The sequence below is a fragment of the Microtus pennsylvanicus genome, chromosome 9 (genome assembly GCF_037038515.1).
Source record: "Microtus pennsylvanicus isolate mMicPen1 chromosome 9, mMicPen1.hap1, whole genome shotgun sequence".
NCBI classification, from domain to species: Eukaryota; Metazoa; Chordata; class Mammalia; order Rodentia; family Cricetidae; genus Microtus; species Microtus pennsylvanicus.
The window spans coordinates 68,159,260-68,182,497 of NC_134587.1; the positions used below are offsets into that span (position 1 = coordinate 68,159,260).

The 23,238-nt window shown below is 41.0% G+C and overlaps 2 protein-coding genes across 2 annotated transcripts in view; both read right to left on the minus strand.

Annotated features, from left to right (window-relative positions):
• Adam18 (ADAM metallopeptidase domain 18) overlaps positions 1-8,126 on the minus strand; it is a 50,504-nt gene extending 42,378 nt beyond the window's left edge. Inside the window, exons 1-3 of the mRNA XM_075984638.1 lie at positions 7,941-8,126; positions 7,626-7,889; positions 300-355 (exon numbers count right to left, since the gene is read on the minus strand). Coding sequence (XP_075840753.1) covers positions 300-355; positions 7,626-7,889; positions 7,941-8,126 — 506 coding nt within the window. The remainder of the gene's footprint in view (positions 1-299; positions 356-7,625; positions 7,890-7,940) is intronic.
• A 7,725-nt stretch (positions 8,127-15,851) lies between these two features.
• The window catches only part of LOC142857021 (A disintegrin and metallopeptidase domain 3-like), a 28,737-nt gene continuing 21,350 nt past the window's right edge, over positions 15,852-23,238 (minus strand). The window contains exons 15-19 of the mRNA XM_075984639.1: positions 22,936-23,023; positions 22,523-22,700; positions 20,468-20,554; positions 18,904-19,018; positions 15,852-16,021 (exon numbers count right to left, since the gene is read on the minus strand). Coding sequence (XP_075840754.1) covers positions 15,852-16,021; positions 18,904-19,018; positions 20,468-20,554; positions 22,523-22,700; positions 22,936-23,023 — 638 coding nt within the window. The remainder of the gene's footprint in view (positions 16,022-18,903; positions 19,019-20,467; positions 20,555-22,522; positions 22,701-22,935; positions 23,024-23,238) is intronic.

Below are 23,238 nucleotides of genomic sequence, written 5' to 3' on the forward strand. Positions count from 1 at the left end.
GACTTTCTCAACAATAGGCAGTTGAGTGCTAACTATTTGACTTCAGAAATCCATGCAATTTACCATGCTTGGGTCCAATTGAAGATTTCCAAATACATAATTCATTTCTCAATTTAAAATATAAACCTGAAAAATTAAATACAAGAGCCTCATAGGCCTAATATTCAGGACCTAACAAATCCTAAATTGAAAAGTTGATTGGCCATCATACTACTGGATTTAAATACTGCATATAAACTTAAAAGAGTAAAAACTAAGTATAGATATTTACTTTTCCCAAAAGAAAAAATACATCTTACTAGTTCCTGAGATGCAGAGAGTGGGATTTCCCATCAATTGAAATGACATAAGCCACCTAAAATAGAACAAATTGAAAGATAATTTAGTAATGCAGACATATGCAACATAAGACACTATTTTTCACTCAATAAAACTATCTCAGCAGGTTAAAAATGACCATATTCTTTAGAATATATTGTATTAATTAGTAAGATTTTAGAGTTGGTTGACTTTTCTGGAAAAGTGTGATTTAGTGTGTTGCTTGAAATGTTTAAAAAGGAAAATATTTTGAAAACTATAATTTTAGAATTACTGATATTTTATTAATTTCTTTTATTAGAAAATATATATTTCTAATAAAGATAAATAACCAATGATTGAGGGTTATGCTCTACATCAACCAGTGAACAAATAACAATTTATAAATACAGGCATATTATAGTATACACATCTCAACTCTCAACATGCAAAACTTCAGAGGGGTTAAAAAAAAAGCCTAAAAGACTAAGCAGACAAGAAGCCAAGAGCAATCTCACAGCCCAGGGTCAGGGTTCCCAAATATTGGGAACTGAGTAACAATCACCCTCCTCCGTGTTACACAAAACCAAGCAAAATGGGAGGGGATTGAAGAGCCGTTGTTCATGTCTACAGATGGAGATCACACCAACCCAGCGACTCACTTGTAAGTTAAACTACCAGAACCTGTGAACTTTGCAGGAGACACGGGCAGTGTTGCTCATGACCAGACACACCCAGGAAATTCAAGAACACACAGTTATAGGAGGCTCATAACCCAGACCTGGGGCAAAGCTGATGCCAGCACCCCCTTATGACCCATGCTAAGCAGTATATCAGATCCAACACACTGTTCTAGAATAAATGAAGAATCAAGACTGCGGTGATCTAGCTTATAAAACTATTTCTTATGTTGGAAGAGTCTGGAACTTTTGCTATACCTCACAACTGAGTTAATAATATACCAGGTAAGAGTCCCTTGGTCTCCGAGCCTCAGGCTCTTACACTCTCTCCGCCCCCTCTTCTGCAGTGTTCCCTCAGCCTTAGGTGTGGGAGGGTTGTGGGGTTGTATTATACTCCTGTCCACAGAAGAATGCTTTAGTATGCCTGTGTGTTTTGACACTCATTTTTTTGAAAACAGCAAATAGAACAATAATGTCTTTATAATCTGCATTCATGCTGGAAATAACATTCATTAGACAACACAGAAAACCGACCACAAGGAAGGAATGAGGGTTATTTTACAGAAATCTGTAAGGTTTTGCAAGGGATTAAGTTACACACCCTGACTGGTCCACCTAACTCAGGTACCAAACAGTACTGCAAACACCATCAGTAAGCAACGTCCTTATGCTGGTGGATATTTGTTGTAAGAATGCTTTAGACCCGTTGGTTGTACACACACACACACACACACACACACACACACACACGCACTCACACACACTCTCACACACACTGTTCTTAGTCAGGGACATGGGAGAGATTACAACCATGGCCATGCATTAATTAAGGATGTAAAAGCTGATTTCATGGGAAATACCAGGCAATTAAGGTTAATTGTTACTCTGTTCTCTTACAGACAGGTTAAATAAATAAACAGGCTGAGTACAGAGTAAGCTAATTCCTTACTAAGACCTCAGGGTATATGATTAATTTAGCTTCTGGGTCCAGCGAAAGTTCTAGTCTCTTAGAATATAAGCAACATTTTCACATTTTAGGCTGCCTTCACCCTCAGTTAACAGCTTTCCTCAGCAGGTATCCCATGACTCTGGCATCTCCAGCATCTTGGGGTCTCCAAGGCAACCCAGGCTTCAACTTCACAACCTTATGCAATGTAGTCTCCTCTAGGCCTCCACTCAGGGACACCCCCAACTCAAGCCTGGCCCCAGCAGGTTTCCTTTGATGCAGAGGCAATTTCCCTAACCTGTTTCTTCTATCCTGAACTCTAAAGCCAGAAGAACATGGCTGAAGCTGCCAAGTTATGCTGTTTGCTCGAGCTGGAACATGGCCCCCTTGGTCAACTACATCTTCACCAGCTTTCTGTGATTGCTTCCTTCACTGCCTAAGTTTGGATGTTCTAGAACTTGCTCTGTAGACCTGCCTCTGCCTCCCAAGTGCTGGCGTTAAAGGTGTGCAAAGCTTTCCTTTAGTTCCTCCTCATGATAAATCTCCATTAGAGCTGCTACCAAAAACTGCATGACAGTCTTATTAGGCTGTTTTGACGGAATCATCAAAATTCTTCACTTTTGTCTTGGACAAATTGTTTGGACAAGGGCATTTCCTGCATCAAAATATCACAAGAATAATCTTAAGCAACATGCTAAAATTCTCCTCTTCTGAAACCTCTTGAAGTAGCCTCCCTCCCCTGCCCCACAGCTCATGAAATTACATCAGCACCATCTTCCATGTTCCTATTAGTATGGCCCACTAAGCAGTGCTTAAAATTTTCTGCTGCTTTCCTAACCCAAAGTCCCCAAAGTCTGTATCACTTCAAACAAAAGTATGGTCAGACCTATCACAGCAATATCTCACTTCTAGTACCAACTTCTGTCTTAGGGTTTTTACTGCTTTGAAGAGACACCACAACCATGGCAACTTTTATAAAGAAAGCATTTGAATCGGATGGCTTGCTTACAGTTTCAGAGGTTCATGGCAGGGAGCATGGCAGCGTGCAGGTAGACATGGTGCTGGAGCTGAGAGTGCTACATCTTGTAGGCAACAGGAAGTCAACTGACTGTCACATTGAGGGAAACTTGAGCAAAGAGACCTCAAAGCCCACCCCCACAGTGGCACACTTCCTCCAACAAGGCCACACCTCTTAATAGGGTCACTCCCTTTGGGGGCCATTTTCTTTCAGACCATCACACTACCTTTGCTATTTATCTATGAGAACAAACATTTTATACCAGCCCAGGAACACTGCTTGCTGCTTTATTTGCAAAAACCAAAACTTGTAAGCAACCAGCGTGTACTTCAGAAATTTAACTGATTAGCAAACTGTGGTCCATGTAAACAATGCAACATTACTTAGCAATAGAAAGAAAGCAGCAATTACGCTTAAAGGGCAGGATAGAATCTTGAATACACATTCTTAAGAGGAAGAAAGCATGTATACACAGTCTACATACAACACCAATGTGATCATAACACATTCGAGAAAAGGCAAAATCACTAAAACTAAAAGGAGATGTGGCCATCTATATTAGGGAGTAAGACTCGGCAGGTTATGGTACCTGGGAACCAGAGTTCAGTTTCCTAGCCCTATACAGTGGAAAGAGGGAACCAACTCCTGTAAATTGAACTCACATGGAATACACACACACACACTAAAATAAAATATTTCAAATTATTTCATTAGTCAGATTTTTCCTTTGTTCTGAAAATATCTAAAAAAAATTTAAAGGGAAGAATTATTTCTTTTTCCCTCATGATGCCTATGGTGAAGATTTCACTTCCAAATCATAATGTTCTTCTCTTTTGAAAAAAGCACCAGACCCGATGCCCCACTGTTTCATTCTACATAGATCTGCAACATTAATAGAAATTCTTCTTAAATTATAGCAGAAACTGAAGAGGAGAGAATGTTTCCAAAGGCACTGTCAAGCTGAGAATAACCATGGTAATCAAGCTGGACAACAGACAGAGAGAAACAGAAATATGGATAAAGGCACTACCAGCCAAAACTCTGAATAAACATATGTGCAGAAATCCTAAAATATGCTAGCAAGGCCCATCCAGCCACACATTAAGAAAGATTTATCCACTATAATCAAATGTGATTTATCCCAGTGATGCAGGAATAAGTCAACATCAAGAAATCAATAAATGGGACAAAGCATAAATGTCAGATGAAAATGCTTCACCACACCAATAAGTATAGAAAAGGCATGAGCCAAAATTCTATATCCTTCACAGTAAAACAGAACCAGCAGAATCTGGAAGGAGTGCACATCAACACATTTAGGGCATAAAAAGGGGTACGTGTGATAATCCAACAGAGAACAGTGTATTAGCTGTGGAAACTTTGAAAGCTTTCTCTGTAAGGACTGGAACAAGATGAAGATGGCCACTTTCGTCATCATTTTTATTAAGTATTTGGAGCACTAGCCAAATAAATCAAACAAGACAAAAAAATGCAGATTATCCAAATTGGAAAAAAAAGCAAATTGCCACTAAGTGCAGATGACATGATTGCATATAGAGAAAGCATATAGAGAGAGAAAGAGTCAATAAAAAAATATCTGGTAGGAGAAACACATGAATTTAAATGTTTTTAAGGATACAGAAATCAACAGAGAAAATTCTAAAGTGCTACTGTACATAGAATGATTATCTTAAGTAACACTCAAAGAAGCAATCCTATTTATGATAGCTACAAAAAATAAAATGTCCCAGGAAGATCTAACCAATGGGATGAAAGAGTGGACACTGTGACACTTTGGTGAAATATTTGAAGAGGGCGGATGATGGCAAGGCGTCCCCTGTCTGTGGAGTAGAAGAAGCAGTGTTGTGCAAAATGGATAAAATTAAAATGATTCTGGTGATGTCTCACTGTGCCTATAGGACAGAACATCTCTCGAGCCTCATCAGAGAAGCTTCTACCTGCAGTAGATGACATTAACATAGAGACCCTCGATAGTCAGTACGCAGACAATAAGAAATTGTGGAGTCCTCAGCCCTAAACAGAGCATAGCAATTACATCCCTCTGCCAAGGTGCAGGGAAAGACACATAAGATGGACTGGAAAATATACAAGAGCCACAGGGAGTAGATTCCAGGAAGCAGTGCTTTTCAGATACAACAGGCAGTTGCAAACATGATCTCACAGTTATTGTAACAACACACACAAGACCTGTACTTCAGTTAAAAGAAATTTTACCACTAGATGACAATTGATTTTTGTTAGCTACTATGAAAGAAAGAGCCATTTTATTTTAATGCTGTGACCCCTGGGCAACACGAACTGGATTCAGTAGGGAGAGGGGGACAAAATAAAGAAGAAACCTCAGTGTTGGTTGGGAAGCGATGGGAAAATGGCTATGGGAGGAGTTGGGGTGGTGGATGTGTAAGAAATTCTCAAAGAATTGATAAACATGATGTTTTAAAAAAATGTGCAAAGTGTGAAACTGTGGGAAGTACTCATGCTCTGGATGGACTGAGGGTTTCCATATCCAAGAGGAACCTGAGTTTGAGATTAAAATTCAAGACACTGACCACCAAGGCTGGAAAGAGGACTCAGCGGGTAAGAGCACTGGCTAGCCTTCCAGAGGACTCGGGTTCAATTCCCAGTACCCACATGCTAGCTCATAACTGTCTCTAGCTCCAGGTGCAGGGACTCTGAGACCCTCATACAAACATACGTGCAGGCAACACACCAACGCTCAGAAAATAAAATTAATTTAAAAGCTGCAAAACGAAAGAGATAGCGATCACCAACATTTGGGGCAGTCCGTGACATTGACAATTCCTGTAACAGTGTAACTGAACACATGATTTCACAAGATTGATAATAATTTTAAATACTTGACTACTCTAGTGATATACTAACTGTACAAAAGCATTGTTTTGCTTTGGTTATTTTTAAAGCTTTGAAAGTCTTGACTGTTATTATTTTGATAATATCATAGGAAAAAAACCTATACTTTTCAACTTACGTGAAAACAGTAAAATTGTTTACAAGTTCAAGTTTGACATATAAAACTTTTTGTGCAATAAAGTAGTCTAGTCTGCAAAAATGATCTTCAGACCTCATTGCAAGCCTTTTCCAAATGTCAATGACACCCCTCACAAAACTAGGGAAAAACTCTAAGATGAGCGTGCAACCTAAAATTTCCGGAGTAGAAGCAATTTTAAACAAAAAGAACAAAGAAGAAAGAAACAAAACTGACTTCAGAAATATACAACAAAACCACAGTAATCAAAATAACATGGTGTTGAGATATAAAAAAAATATAGGCCAATAGAATAGTGTGGAAAATTTAGATGTAAACTCACATTTGAAACCATCTGATTTTTTTTTTTTTAGGAAAAATCATTGGAAGAGGGACAAACTTTTCAATAAATGGCACTGGAAAATTGTATATACACATAAAGAGTGAAAGTAGACTCAGTATAAATGAAGATATTCAGCATCGTTGTTTATGGGAAAAGAGCAAAACCACAATGAGTCATTATGGTCTTGAAAGTGCTATTAGTACCAAAAAGACAGCAGATAATAAGTGTTGGTGAAGATGTGATGAAATTAGAATTCTCATACACCAGGAGTGGCAATGTTAATGGTTCATCCACTATGGAAAAATGGAGGAAAGGTTCCTCAAGAATACTCAGACATAAAGTATCACATAGCCCTTCAATTCAATATACCTATATATCTAAAACAGAAAGAAGGTTGATACAAACTTATCTGCCACTGTTCAATATCCCTTGACTGTTTAAGCTCTGTCTTTAGAGCTGACAGGGCAGAAGGAGAGAGGGGCTCCCTCAGACTGTCCTCTAACCCTCACACAGGGACTGTGGTACACATGCATCCAATCAGATACGTATGTGTGTGGGGGGGGGTAAGTCAATTTTGAATTATTTTGTTTATTTATTTTCTGTATATGGGTGTCTTTCTGGATGTAAGTCTGTGCAGGACACACGTACAGTACCTCGGAAGGCCAGAAGAAGGTGTCAGATCTCCTGGAAGTAGAACCACAGACAGTGGTGAGCCGCCACGTGGAAGAGTGCTTAGTACTCCTTAACCCCCAAGCCATCTTTCCAGCCCCAAGGACTAAATTTTTAAAAATCAAAACAAGGGTAATTCAAAATTTAAAAAAGTATGCCAAACTGTATGAAATATTAAACCCTCCCTGTACTTAGTGAGGAAAATTATTTTCTATCTACAAAATGGCTATGAGGACCTTCATTATCTAGAACTAGAAAGGCAAACTATCCTCCAACTTATCTGTATATAACACACACGTGTATGAATATATACTAGATATTATACATATTTCTTTCTCTAACTTAATTCAGCTTGTGCTAACATTTGTCCAATTTTACTGCAAACCAATTTATTATGTAGAAGCTACTAACAGAGCTTTGGATTTGCACGTTGGGTCATTCTCATGCACATTTTACATGAAATTATTTTATATTGATTTCACTATTTCTTGAAATTTAAAATGTTCACTATTTTTTGAAATTTAAAAATAAAAGGAGACTTTAAAAGGAGATGGGAAAAGGGAAGTGGCACAGGAGAGGAGAGGATGAGGGTGCTTAGGACCGATGCATACGTCAATGAAAGGCCACCCTCAGGCTTGAGGCAGGAGCAGAAAACCTGGACTGACCTTCTCCCCCGGAACTCCGCCCTCGGGCAGGTCTATCTTCCTTGGCACGGTGACTTGCAGCCATATTCCTTCCGAATCTGCAGCAAGAACATGGATCTTGTTGTTTGGGGCTTTTAATTTTGGTTGCTTTGGTTTATTTCCCCAATTCACAATAGTACCACTCCAGCCAGTGTTGCTCAGTGCCTGAGCCCTAGCATGGTCAATAAACTTGCTTGCTCTAAACCCACTCTCTTCCTCAATGCACAACTTCCGGTGACGTTCTAACTACCCATTAAAAATGATGTAGATATAGACAAAATATAGACAACTTTCAACCGTGCCTCCCTGCTCCTCCTCAGTATCATGCTGAGGCGGGTGTCTCTCAGGGGTCTGGGGAGCAATTAGACGGGGATGGTGGTGCACAGGCACCTCTGGCCTCCCTTCCCAGAATTCGGGGATCTCGGAGACTAGTCGGATTTCCTCTTGTTGGTCCAGACATAAAGACAGAGCAGAAGCCACCATGATTATCCTGGGTTCACCTGGCTGGGCTGGGGATGAGGTGGGGCAAGATGGAGGAAGGACATCTCTAGGAATCCAGGAGCACGGTGATCCTCTCTCAGTTATGGGAAAGCGAAACAGAAGGAGTGCGAGGCTCGCAGGGCCTTACCGACGCCGGTTAACAGCATGGCAAACTCGGCAAGCATGAAGAGCAGAGGCATGGCCGAATTGGAGTGCAGAAAGCACAGCGGAGCCCAAGACCGTTGGCAGCCGAGGGGCACGTGGGCGGCGTGGGAGACGCCCACCAAGGGCTCGCCTGAGGCTCTCAGGGCCTCCACCTGGCACAGAACAGACGCCAGCCTCTAGCCCAGGCCCTCGCAAAGCCGAACTTGTCTTGCTTGGTTATTTTGTTCTCTCCACAGTTGTCTGGCATTTTTTTTTCTTGTTTTGTGATGGAAGACAGAAAGCAAGCTAGAAATGCCACTTATTAATTATCAATGTGACAAATGAGTAAACAGAACTTGATCTATCTTGGCAAGGCAATCATAAAGCATAAAGCGCTCCTCTCCTGTCTTCCTTTCTTACTGTGCTCACTTATGATTGGTAGAGGGAAGGGAAGGCTATCTTATAATGCAGCTTAGGTGTGTTCTGTTAATGGTGACTATCTCAGGGCTTCTACTGCTGCAACAAACCACCAGCTAAACACTGAGTCTGATAGGGAGCCCTGAAACAGTTTACTAATTGTAAACTAATTCTTGCCTTTACACATGTGTGTCCTGGTCTTTCTGAGTGATTTTAGCATAATGACTATTTTATATATGACCATTTTTATATAATCACCATTTTATAGTGATATTTGTGGTCTGTTCTTTTAAAGGCGGACTAATACTGAGTTGGGTGGATGTTCGCCATTTATCCATTACAGTTGAAGGCATTTGAAAAAAAAATGAGCATTTGGGTCTCTGCAATGAAGCTTGGATCATCTTTGCTTTAGGCAAAGACTCTGGGTCATGACCGAGCTTGATGGTGATGAAGAGCACACTAACTCGGGTATAAGGTTCAAGGTGTGCGGATGTACCCTCAGCCTAAACCAGGAGGGGAGTTAGGGCCGTGAAGGCTGAAAATCACCCAGAAAGCTCAGCTTCAGCAAGGATGTGGCAGAGTTCAGGCTTACCACATCTTGGGAACAAAATTTCAACTCACACACAACTCAACCCAAGACTAGTTTATTGGGGTTACTCACAGGACCAAGGCAGATGCATCAACCAGAAGGCTGTGTGAGCTTGGCCGTGACTCTCATGAAAAGATACATCCCTAGAATTACTAGCCAGGCTTACAGGCAGCTGAAAAGAACTACAGGGAGGGTCCTCTGAGCCTTAACAGCTACCCAAAGGGAGCTCCCTGTGTCATCTGCTTCTCGTGAGTTTTATGGCCCTGGTTCCTTCCCATTAGGAGGAATGCTTCAATTCAGAAATAGCCCCACAGCAGCAAATAACAAGAAATCTCCTAATTCCAATTTCCAAGGGGCCATAGGGTCATTATCAATACCTCTGATCAGGAACTCAGTCTAGGACATTCCTTTAAAAAAATGAAAATAGTGACTATTTGGGATCCACAGGAAGAGCTTCCACCCAGGAGTTTTCTCCTCTCTCTCTCTCTCTCTCTCTCTCTCTCTCTCTCTCTCTCTCTCTCTGTCTCTCTCTCTCTGCATCCTGAAACTTGACATGACAGAGCAGGGGAATGAAGGAGAGAAATAGGTTGTCGCACTTGCTGGCTCTTGGCTTTGGGCACTTGGCAGGGAATAGCAGTAGATAGTGGAATGCTGAGTGCTGATCGCTCTGGCTCAGAGGGAAGAAGCCACAGACACAAGTCTGTATACTTTCAGCCATAGGTTTTATTTGGAGGAATGTAGAACTGAAATCTGTAAGCCAAAGAAAGAGAGACAGGCTAGCTCTTGTTCTCCGACCAGACCTCGTAACAGTGAGTTTCTTGGTGGTGTCCTTCTTCCAGTGTGTCTTTGATGTTGCATAACAGCTATTGTAAGAAAAACACACACACGAGAGGTAGACAAGCTTAATTCTCACCATTATTCTCATTAGGAAATTCTCATCATTATTAAAAAGCTACCCAGTTTATACTATGCAATTATAGGTATAGAAACTTAATTAACTAACGATGAATTAACAAGATAAGCCCATGACTGTACTCTGACCTTCTCTGTTTGATATCCACAAAATTTGTAAAGCCAAGGTTTTTTTTATTCCAAGTTTGTTTTGTTTTGTATGTAACTAGTTTGCAATGGCCGTATGGAAAGAGTATGTTGTCAGGTGTACTTTATCTGTTTAAGCAGCATTTTCTAAACTTAATGTGAGGAACAGAAAACTACCCAGAAGGCAAGTCCCCAGTGCTGAAGATGCCATGCCCTTCAGACACAGGGCCCAGAGACCCCCCTGAGCTCGTGCTGACCTGAATATCCCCTTCCTGAGCCTAGCTTTCATCGTAGCAAAAGGCACCATGCAAACTTCCAAAGGAGGGAAGCCACCAACACCCCTAGGCAGCTGTGATGCCCATGAACTACAAGAAAAATCAGCATGGCACAATAACCCTAAGGGTGAAGGAGGGGCACGCATACCTTGATGCTAAACAGTTCCCTACAAGGCTCACTCAACCAGAGGGAAGTCACACCTGGTACTGGAAACCTTGCCAGCTGCCCAGGGCTGGTTAAGAAATGGGTCCTGAAAAAGAACCTAGAATCAACACTCTCCTAAACCAGCCTTACCCCTAACTACATTTTAAGTATTCTAAATATTTGTCCTTATATTCACAGGTAAGCATAGTCCTTACCCCTCAGCAAGGAAACTTCTCCTTACAACAAAGACCATGACAGAAAACCACAGCCTATCAAAATGCAGAGTCGAGGAGCCCAGTCCTGATGAATACATCTACAACACAACTGCCTTGCTCAGGAAACACTGTGGAAGCGGGGATGGAAACAAAGAAACAAAGGACCCAGGAGTTTGCTGTGAGATGGTGTCTCCTAGTGGTGTTAGAAGCTACACCCAGGAACATCTCACGAGCATGACTGCCTAAACCTGAGCTGAAAGAGGACAACAGACATGCTGAAGTAGGAGAGGAAAATCTCAGGATGCCTTAGCCCCACACAAAGAATGGTAGGTAACTAAGGAAAGCTGGGAGCAGGAAAAACAGTCTTTCCCAGGAAAGAACACATCAAGGGACTGTCAGTACTGAATGGCCGGCCCTGGAACCGTATGTACAAGGAACCATGCACAGACAGAGCCTGTAACAATTGATGAAGAAAGAGACTGTGACTTTGAAAGAGAACAAGGAGGGCTTATGGGAGGAATTAGAGGGAGAAAGGGAAAGGGGGATGTGATGTAGCTGTATTATAACATAAAAAAAATTTAAAAAGAACAAATGTAGTGCGAATTCAGTATGTCTTAATAATGAAAACTCCCTAGTGCTGGGATCAAAGCCATGGAATTCCAAATCCTGGGATCAGCTTTGTATGATTTCTGATTCTCTTTTAGACAGATATTCAGTCTTGTGTAGCCAAGGGTGGCCTTGAACTTACAGAGATCCCTCTGCCTCTGTTTCCCGAGTGCTGGAATTAAAGGTGTGAGCCACCACCGCCAGGTCTCTGTGGCTAACCAGTGGCTTAGCTCTGCACCCTGATCTCCAGGCAAGCTTTATTTGTTAGATCACAAAATATCACTATGTCCGTGCGCATCGCCAGCAGCTGCCTCCCCTACAGGGATCAAAGGTCAAACTCACGCGCCCCCACACACATACATGACTCTGATCGTATGTAGTACTTGGTCACTGTCGCACATCCTCACTCTATCCCACCCGTCACCACCCAAAGCTTTTCTTTTCTTTTTTCCTGTGATCCAGACTTACCTTTTTCATACTTTTACTGTGTGGACAACAGGCTATTTTACGCCAAGAAATGTGTAAAATAAATACCATGTCTGGTCAAATCCTGCTCTTACCACTTCAGCAATAGTTTGACTACCCCCCCATTCACATGTGGCTAAATGAAGGCTCTTATCATGGCCCCCTCAAACTTATGATTAGCTTGGGATTTGTCATAGGATATTTTCTCTCTCGGTATTCATAAACTCAGAAACCCACTTCTAGAGGAGTAATGAGACAGCAAACTTTGGATACAGAGAGGGGCTATAAATTTCAATACTTAAACAATTTTCTATCTTATTTACGTTATTCATTCTACTTTGTTGGCTCTTGCTTGTTGATTTTGGCTTGTCTTTTGGTGGTGGTAGTGGTGCTGGCTTCCCGATGTATGCCCACAAACATTATTTTTTTTAACAGTGTTTCTTTTCTTTTTCTTTCTTTTCTGTTTTTTATTTTGTTTTGTTTTGTTTTCAAGGCAGGGTTTCTGGGTTTCTCTGTGTAGTCCTGGCTGTCCTGTAACTTGTTCTGTAGACCAGGCTGGCCTCGAACTCATAAAGATCCACCTGCCTCTGCCTCCCTGGAGTGCTAGGATTAAAAGTGTCCACCACCTAGTTTATCAGTGCTTCTTAAGGAAATACATTCACCTTCAAAATTTCTCTGTGCGCTATCCTTACCACCCCTAGTCTGAAACGCTAGGGTAGCATCTACACTTCTGCCGCTATGCTATTCACAAAATAAGGTGAGACAAGCAGCTTCGAGCATTTAAAGCAGAAGTTTGGATTCTCAGTGGTACAGTAAGTCTGGCCTTTTATTCAGAGTGAGAGGGACATGGCCTCCAAGGACGCTGCTGAGTTTTCCTTCTCTTGGTTTTAGTAATCCTCCTGCTGCCTGACTTCCAGTTCTGCCAGCCACACTGTCATCCTTGCCAGTAACCAAGCAACCTGGCTCAGGCTCTCATCTGGGGTATTCATGTGTTAAAAGCTACCCTTGAAAACGTGCACCCAGGTAATTCTGCCAGCTGTGTGCCTGCAGAGTACGCACTGGTGGTTGCCAGTTGGTGCCTCTACCACTACCTCTAATGTCACCTGGGTTTGCTTGTCACCTGGCAAACATGTTGCCAAAATACAGGCAATGAGATTGTGCTGAGATGTTTACAATTTTAAATAAGAATTTTTCAGTCTTGGTGTGTCCCCCACTCTCTCACCCCAATGTTTAGTGACAGATGAGGATACAGCAACCCATTAACTTAGCTGTCAGAATCAGATGCAAAGGAATGGAAGATAAGAAACTGGATGGATGTTTGAGGTGATGCTTTGTTGAGCTTTGGAATTTTTCTACTTGTTCAGGTGTAGTATATAAAATGTCATTAATTTTACATAAATGAGTAAAAATTTTGTAAAATATATATGGATCTCTCTTTTGACTTGTCTTGTGATAAAGAATTGTCTTTCTGGTTGGCAAGGTGTGCACTTATCCTCTTTCCTGGTCCTCCATCAACACAATTCCACCCCTTGTTTCCAGTAGATTGTGAGGTATACCTGTCAAGTTGGTTCTGACAGTTTGAACTTGAGAGGCATGCCTTAAACTAGAGCTACAGCTACACAATTTGCTGACATTCTGTAGGCATGGGGCAGTGTTACAACTTCCTGCATCTACTTCCTCATCTCTAAAGCTAGATAGCGGTTCCCATTGAGCCTCGGTGATGAAGAAAAATACGGAAATGTTGGGGACAACCTCCCGCACCTTTGCAAACTAGACCCCTGAACGAAGGGGTGTACTTGTTTGTAAATACTTTTTAAGAAAATGTGGAAAATTCCTTTAAAGAGATTTCTTTTAAAAATCGGATTACTGGCGGTTTACATTGAAGCTTTCCAATGTAAAACAATACAAAGAGCAAACACTTTCTGCTGGCCTTGTTCCAGCCTGTGACACTAGCAAGTAGGAACCTGCGTGAGGAAATCCAAAAGCAGCTGTGGACCCATGCTGAGGCCTTGTTCACAGAGTATAGTTACAACATTTTCTTGGCAACTTGACGCCTGCAATCACCTTTGGCTCTATGACTGGTTACTGCCTTCAGAAATCGATCTGTACAAAAGAGAAAGGATTGTTTTCAGGATTATATAACACTGTCATTAAGAAAAAAATCACAAAAAAGTGTCACAAGCCAGATTTGTATTAAATGACCAATTGCTGTGTATCAATACCCTCATAGCAGGTGATAGCCAATGATGAGATGGTCCAGTGTTTGGTTCTTCCAAATCCTGACTTTCAAATTCTGGGTTGTTACTTATTTGTCTCTTTACATTGGATGGTTTTGCTTTATACAGTTTTGGATTTGGACTAACAGTCTAAACTATTGCTCCCCTCTATCTTGTCTACATGGAAATTGATGAGATATTAAAATACTCATCATCAAAGCAGTTATATATATAAACAAATTCTTACTCTTCTTCAGTTTTGTTTCTACCAAATAACTATACATAATTATTTAGATGGATTTACGCTCACTAATGAGGCTTCTAAGATCTTTCAGGCACATGTAACAACATTAGTGGTACTAGAGAGCGTCCTGGTCCCTTATAACACACTAGGATAATAAGCTAGGCATGCCATTACAGTGGTCAAGGTTCTCCTGGGCCATCTATGGTGGCTTTCGGTTTGAGCAACAAACTAGAGATCATCAGCTCAAGTAGAATGTAGGTGACTTTAAGTGATTTCTGCATAATTCTTTGCCGCTACGTGCCAAGAATATGACCTGTATGGTTGTGAGTGTGGATATATGTTTGGTAATCTGTTTGGGAAGGAAAAGAGAAAGACTGGCACCAACGTGCCGGTCAGGGGTGGACACAACAATCACCATCCATGGAGTACTGAGGGCCCCACTTCTGTGCCGCGGCCCCATTTCAATTTGGCCTCTTGCTAACCAGGAAGCCACCTGTATTTGTAAATCTTATCTGCTTCAACATGGTTTTGCTATGTTGTTTTGAAAACCATGATTCCTTTCTGTGGTACTTCTTCCAACAATCAAAATTTTCAGCAATTATCCAGGTTTTCCCAAAATGTTCCAACAGTACAGGAATCTTTATGTCAATTGTCATGTAATTTGGTGACTTGGAAGCAATTTGATTGCTTGATAGACGTCTTACATAAACCATCAGGAACACTGCCCTGAATATAACTAGTTGCTGCCACCTCCTGCCTGATCTGAGAACTAGAGATGGTATTGGGGATTAAGCATCAGTGTTCGCTTACAGCGCGGACTCCAAGACTGGCTGTTTACCCTTGTTTCGTCATCCCGCCTTCCCTGAAAGCCCACTAAACCAAGTGTGGTTTGCACTGAAATTATGGCTGAGACAACACCTTAATTGCAGCCTAGAAACACACGAGTGGTATGAATCGCTTGCACACTCTGGAGCAGCCTTGCTCTGCGCTCTGGCTTTTCTTGCCTTCTGCATATTCTATTCGCAGATCTGCTCCCGATTTTTCTCTACCGATCCCACTATGTGCAAAAATGGCTTGCAGTGTGAGGACACTTGGGTTGCCTGGGAAATCAATAGAACCTTCTAAATCAATTACAGCTCCAGAAGATTTTTTATTTGAAAGTTCCTGAAGATTGACTGGGTTGCTCCCATTGTCTTTGGCACAACAGGACATGCGAAAGTGCCCATCAGAAGACAGAAATAGACTTTGCTATATCCTGAAAACCCCTTGCTCAGCCATTCTAGTGATTCGTGCAATCAACCACTCATCCCACAAGCCGTACAGACATTACATAGCTCAGTTCAAATACTGCATTTTCAATACCAGCACGCTTACTTACCCTCCAATTACAGCCTCTTCCTTGTGCCAGAATCCCTTTGAGATGTTCTGCCTAACAACCATGATGGCAAACATGATGAGGAAAGGCAGGAAAACATAGAAACTGATCAAAAGTCCCTTCTTATATCGGCCATCACGCCGCTTGACAATCAAAGGTGTGCTCTTATCTGAAAATGGGAAAGTCTCATTTAGGTTTCTCAAAAACAATCACTGGCGCAGACCAGGGAGAGATTTGGATTACTTTGTTTGGTTCTCTAGGACTTCTCAGTTGTACTTTTATATACTGTTAGTTCGTTTTGAATTAATTTTTATGTGCGGTATATGGATAGGAACAATCTTTAGCATGGAACTGTTCGGTCTCTTAAAGCAGAAAGACTAACAACACTGGGCCAGAAAAGGATGCTGCCTGGAGCTGAATTTGTTTTTACTTTACTTTTGTTTTATTTTGTTGCTTCAAAAATCTTCATCCTTGAGTTAAATTATCTGTAGTTTTAAAATCAGTCTGTTGTGCCACACATGGCCCGTTTCTGAGCCTTTTCAACTACCTTCGTGCAGCTACACTCTTGCCCACAGCTCAGACTCCTTCTCTCTTTCACAGACTTCACACTCTTCTCTCCATCTCTTCCCCTAGTTGCATTCTTCTGTGGCTCTAATGATTCCAGAGCTCCAGTTACTCTAACAATAACTCACTCCCTCTTATTTACTTTTCCTTCCTCTATTTTTTCTTTGTTTAAATAATAACCCATAGTCGATTCATTTCTTCAAAATCTTTCCCTTACTTACTCGCATCTTAGTGTGTACTATATTATCTTTGTACTTTTATTCCCCCCCAAGTTAGTGGAGATGAATAGGAGATTGTTTATATTTAACTGACTTTTACTGTATCTTTATTACTAGGCATGACTATCAATTGTGGCTACTTCTGTAGTTAATATTCTACTCTGATGGGGCTGGAGAGACCTGAGTTTGATTCCTGGAAATCACATGATGACTCGCAACCATCTGTAAAGAAATCTGGTCTTATGATGTGCAGGTACATATACAGGCAGAACACTGTATATACATAATAAATAAATCTTTTTAAAAAAATCTGCTCCTAGTAGTATTAGAAATCTTGCCTGGGACCCTGAAGGCTTAGTTATAGAGCTATACCTCAGGAACATTGCAAAAGTGGCAACTAAAATAATGTGGGTGATTAAAAAATTCCAATCAATGAGTCTGTTTCAGGACCATGCCTTGATTGACTGGTCTCATGCTCTGCCCCTCCCCCATAACGGTTATGCTGCTGGAATCATGAGCCCCAAATTAAATAATGTTTTATAAGTTGTCTCAAATCATGGTATTTTGTCACTAAGACAACTTCTTTGTCAAAAATCATGTAGCTGTAAAAAATATGGATTTAAATGCAGGGCCTCAATTCTATTCCATCAATCAATGATTCTGTTTTTATGCCAGTGCCATGCTGTTTTTGATAAGTTTTGAATCCCTGGCTACTGAAAATCTGCCACTGACAATTTTAATCACTGGTTACAATCTATGCTGGAGAGGATGTGGGGTAGGGAACACTCCTGCATTACTGGTGGGAGTGCAAACTGGTACAACCTCTTTGGATATCACTATGGCAATCTCTCAGAAAACTAGGGAACAACCTTTCTCAAGACCCAGCAATACCACTTTGGGGTATATACCCAAAGGATGCTCAATCATGCAACAAGGACATGTGTTCAACTATGTTCATAGCAGCATTGTTTGTCATAGCCAGAACCTGTAAACAACCTAAATACCCCTCGACCAAAGAATGGATAAGGAAAATGTGGTACATTTACACAATGGAGTACTACAACAGCAAAAAAAAAATAACGACAGCTTGAATTTTTCAGCAACATGGATGGAGCTAGAAGATATCATTTTGAGTGAGGTAACCCAGACCCAGAAAGACAATTATCACATGTACTCACTCATGAGTGAGGTAACCCAGACCCAGAAAGACAATTATCACATGTACTCACTCATAGGTGGTTTTTAAACATAAAGCAAAGAAAACCAGCACACAAATCACAATCCCAGAGAACCTACACAATAATGAGAGACATACATAGATCTAATCTACATGGGTAGTAGAAAAAGACAAGCTCTCCTGAGTAAATTGGGAACAACAGGACCTTGGGAGAGGGTTGAAGGGGAGGGGAAAAGTGTGGAGGGGGACAAAGAGAAAAATGTAGAGCTCAATAAAATTTAAAAAATATATAAAATAAAAAAGAATTCTAACTGTACAAAACAGATCAGATAAAATTAAATGGGCAGTGATTGTTCATGACTTTCCACTAAATGTACTTTAAAATGTTTTGGTGGCTTACGATATTCATGATCTGAGGATATAGAAGATTTGGGTACTTTCCACATTCAATAGAAAAATTAATTTTATTTAAACTTGCCACAACTGAAGAGACGGTTCAGCGGTCAAGTCCTTAACTGCTCTTCTAGAGGACCTGAATTTGCTTCTCAGCATGAACACTGGGACACTCACGTTAGGCCTGTAACTCGAGCTCCAGGGAATCTGATTTCTTCTTCTAGTTATCTCAAGCACCCCCCAAACTCACTCTTCTCTTTGCCACCTCTCTCATGCATGCGTGCACACACACATACAAACATACACATGCACACAAACGCACACGCACCTAGTTTTTAAACATGCAACTCTGTTGTAAACTTGAACATTTTCCTATATATCTCTCTGAGGAAATGCAGACTGCAGTAAGTTCTTGTTGTTTCTGAAACTCACATTTCTGCAGAAAAATCTGTGCTGCATGGCATGGAAATGTTCCGCAGGTGACAGTGAAACCAGGGGAATGAGGTTTATTAGATATTCACACTTCTAGTTTAGACTGGAAATAGCCTCACACAGTTCTGTAAATCTAAATGAAGTCAAGCAAAGGAGATATACCACCTTCTTGGTTGTACTTGTTAAAAGTCAAATCCTCAGTGGCCACAAAGACCAGAAGAGATGGTGTGTACTTACATACATGCGGACCCTACTCTGGACACTTACCAATGGGCAGCCAGAATCCGTCGTCTAAGCTCCCTCCGGGAGATGAAGGTGTCATGTCACACTCTGGAGGTGAAAAGCCAGCTTCGCAATGGCAGTTGTTCATATTGTTGCAAACCTAAAACCAGATCCAAATGAAAACTGAGCAACCCAAGGGTTTATATACATAGGCCTGTAATTTATTATGCATAAATAGGATGCGTAAATTAATCAACTACTGTGGTTTAAGTTAAGCAGTTTTAATATGAAAGTAAAAATAGTAATGATCCAATAAATATGCTTGCATTATGCTTTTTAAATCCTATCTTTTGTTCGTCGTGTTTCTAAATAGAAGTTATAATGTTTTTGATGTAATTGAAATGACTAGTTAGATAGAGCGGCTATGAAGTTAGAAAATATAAATTGGTGGCAATTACAATTTATTACTAATTTAGACTCAAAAAACAGCTATGATGGGAAAAAAGAAACTTCTATGGAAAATGAAAGAAAACCCCTTGAAGGAGACAGTGGACCAAAGGCAAATATTAGTTCATCCACAAAGCTAGAAAGACTCTTGTGGAAATAAAAGGAGCGTCAAGTGCCCAGGAGCGACTCCAGCGTCAGCCCCAGAGAAAAATGAGTTAACCTAGGTGAATTCCAATTCTGTTGCTACAAAAAGCCCAGGTTTTGAGGAAGACACCGTGCTGGCACATTTTAAGCAAATGCAAGCTGCGAAACCTTCCGACCTCCCATAGCTCGCCATATGATTTCCCAGCAGCTGGGGAGGTTGAACTACCAGGGGTAGGTGTGACTGGCGGAACAGAACCACTAACGACTGAAGCTGTTCCCTTAACAACGCATTCAGCACGTTGGAAGAGATGACAGCCTCGCCAGAATAGGAGGAGACATCAGCTCTCACGCTCTCGCACACGCTGTGGGGGTACGAAAGTCCCAGTAGTTCTTAAAGAGAAAATATTACCTATGTTCTGCCCCTTGCATTTCATTGCTTATAATTTGGGGAAATGGAATGATTTGAATGTACAATGGCAGCTGGTTTTTATTTTTAACAGTATTCCTTCTGGTTACATGTTATCTGAAAGGCCGTCAGTGTGAATCAGCAAGGGCCACACAGACGACACAGGTGAGGAAATTAACTGAGGTTATTGAAAGATAAACCTAATCCGAGTAGATCGGAAACTCTGGTTTTTTAAATGCCAGATGAGAAGTCACGTGTATATTAAAATAAACAAAGTGTGTGAGCACCGACATTCCCAGAAAGCTCACGGATGCATGGGGGTATCCCATACGTATGGTGCTTGATAACACACTTACATGTTAATAATCCAACCTTGGGACAATGTTTCACACCGTTCAAACCTTCTCTGCTCAGTGCGCCTGTCACGGTCACGTGGTGCGCACAAATCACGTACATCTGCGTAAATAATACAGCCTGCACTCCTTATTGAGCTGCAGTTTTCCAAAGGGAATTTCCACCTCAAAGGATTCCGAACCTGACTATTCTGGGAAAGGTTTATTTCATGTGAACTGAAATGATCGCATTAAATGAAAACACAAAATGGCTACAGACCCCTTGTCCTTGGCACTTCACCTCTGAGTCACACTTCAATTGTCCTCTGTAGGCATGCACACGCAAGCATTGCCCTTGGATGCAAGCCTGAAGAGAATATCAAAGCGGAAAATGCTTAAATTAAGCAACAGCAGGAACTTCAAATACAAAGTCTGGCTGAAAAAATTGTATTTGCTACAAAATTCTGTACAGGGATAGCATTTGCATAAGGGTGGATTTGCGTTTGACAACGTCTAGTCGTTCTAAGGAAAGGGTGTGCCCACAGACTTCGTGCGGTTTGCATTTTGAAAACGAGATGCAGCTTCTTTTCCTTGAAGCAACAGAGCTATCCACGCACACAACAATGACTTGGCATGAAAATGAACGCAGCCAACTTGTGCTAAGAGCAGAGCTCATTGCTCGTATTCTTCCCACTGCTGAAGACACTCTCTCACCTTCTGTTCTAACCTGGAGTGCTGTAGAATTCCTCCAGAGATCTGTTTAAACCATCAATGCATTCAGGACTGTATAGACCTATCTTACAGCTTCCCACAGTGGATACTCAGTCGACATCAGTGTGGACTACCCAAAGCCGAACTGAATTTGAATGTCTTTTGTGCATTTTCTAAGGGGAGCGGCTGACTACACTCAGATGATCTGTTGGAATGTTTCATGTGGGATGAGTGGTCTTTTTTAAACAGATAAACTGAGGCACAATTACACGAAAAGTTTAATGTTAGTAAAAGGTGAAATTTGTGAACCAGAAGTGACTTGGAAGCTGCAGGGAAGAAGGACAGGGGGAAGCTTTTCTAGGTGGACACGGAAGGAAAGGAAAAGAAACACCAGATTTGATAGGCTGAAGGTGTCTAGTTCTGTTACTGGTTTTATGCCTTTCCTTAGTCAGATGATGGCAAGTTAGTTAACTACTTCTGCTTGCTTTAGCTTAACGTTTCTATTATAGGCACTTATCTAAAAGAATACCTCAAAGTTATATCTTGCTTATTTTTGCAAATCAAACAAGCTTAATGTCACTTAGAAGCCTTAACTGGCTTTGGACCCTCTGGAATTCTCTCTTTCTTCCTTCGTGCGCATTTAAGTGTAATGTCTGCAGAGGCCAGAAGGGAACTAGCAAGAACAGCAAGCACCATTAACAGCAGCTGAGATATCTCTCCAGCCCTTGGTCAGAAATCTCCAGACCCTATGTCCATTTTAATTTATCATCCTAAAATTCCTATTGTCCTTATTCATAATTCTTTCTCATTAATTTCCAAATGAAGCTTAGAAAGGAAAATTATTTTATATTTTGCGTGTGCTCTGGTGTAGGAGGTCCTTCTGTATTGTGTTGCTTTCATTGGTTAATCAATAAACAAGGGCAGAACTTAGATAGGTGAAGACAGAACTGTATTCTGGGAGGAAGAAAGTAGCAGATAGAGCTGAGCCGCCATGAAGCTGCCAAGTCAGACATGCTGAATCTTTCCCCGTAAGCTACGACCTCGTGCTGACAGACAGATTATAAGAAATGGGTTGAATCAAGATGTGAGAGTTAGCCAATAAGAGGCTAGAGCTTATGGGCCAAGCAGTAACTTCATTAATACAATTTCTGTGTGATTATTTGGGGGATTAAGCTAGCCAGGTGGTGGGACACAGCCGGCTCCTCCTACTACAATGCTCTAAGTTATTTGACCAATCTATAATGGGCATTTATTGTGTCTTGATTTTTTCTATACCACTTTTTATTTCTTTTTAAGATTTATTTATTTATTATATATACAGTGTTCTGCCTGCATGTCTGCCTGCAGGGACAGAAGACAGCACCAGACCTTCTTACAGATGGCTGTGAGCCACCATGTGGTTGCTGGGAATTGAACTCAGGACCTCTGGAAGAGTAGCCAGTGCTCTTAACTGCTGAGCCATTACTCCAGCCCCCACTTTATTTTTCTTAACATCTAAAAATCAGTTTAACACTACTCTATTAAAATGCATAATGTCTATTACACACTCATGCATATGTATGTTCACACTCATAAATCCATTATAAACATAGACTGTGTAAATGCCAAGTAAACGTGTGTTTACCTTGCCACCACCACAAATGGTGCCATCAAAGACGTAGGTGTCGTCAGGCCCAGAATGCCTTGAGTGTGCGGATATGCACACTTGGCCCCCAATGTAAGTATACTGGAGATCATACTTTTGTGTTGGCACAATTTCTTCGTGGTTCCAGTAACAAGCCACTTTCCCACAAAATAAAGCACTGGTGTATAAGGCAGAAAATTGGCATATTATCACTTAACTGTCTTATCTATTAGTCCAATAATAATTCAATATGTACGGATAATGCAAAACCTTCAGGCAGACTATAATAGTGAGTCGTTGAGAACGCGTCCCTGTAAGGACAGGCAACACACGACCTGCCCGCAAACACTAGGCGCACCTCTTTGCACTGCACAAATCACACATGGAAAAGGTACAATTTGTTGAGTGCATACCTATATCTACAGCGTCCATGGCAGTTTCCGAATTTGTCATTTTGACTGTTCACTTCTTGCATGCACAAATAATTAGGACCCTTTGCATCTGAAAAAAAAATAAAAAGAATTTCAAGTTTCTCATGCTAAAAGCCAAAAAGTAATTTACAATACTTAAAAGTGTAGGATATTTATACTGAGATCTTGTAACGGCGTAAACGAATGCAGACAGATTGTAAAAATATATATATATAGCTTTAATGGAGAAATAGACTTACAGAACCACCGTTCCCATGGAGACCAGGAAAGCAGAAGCAAGTGTTG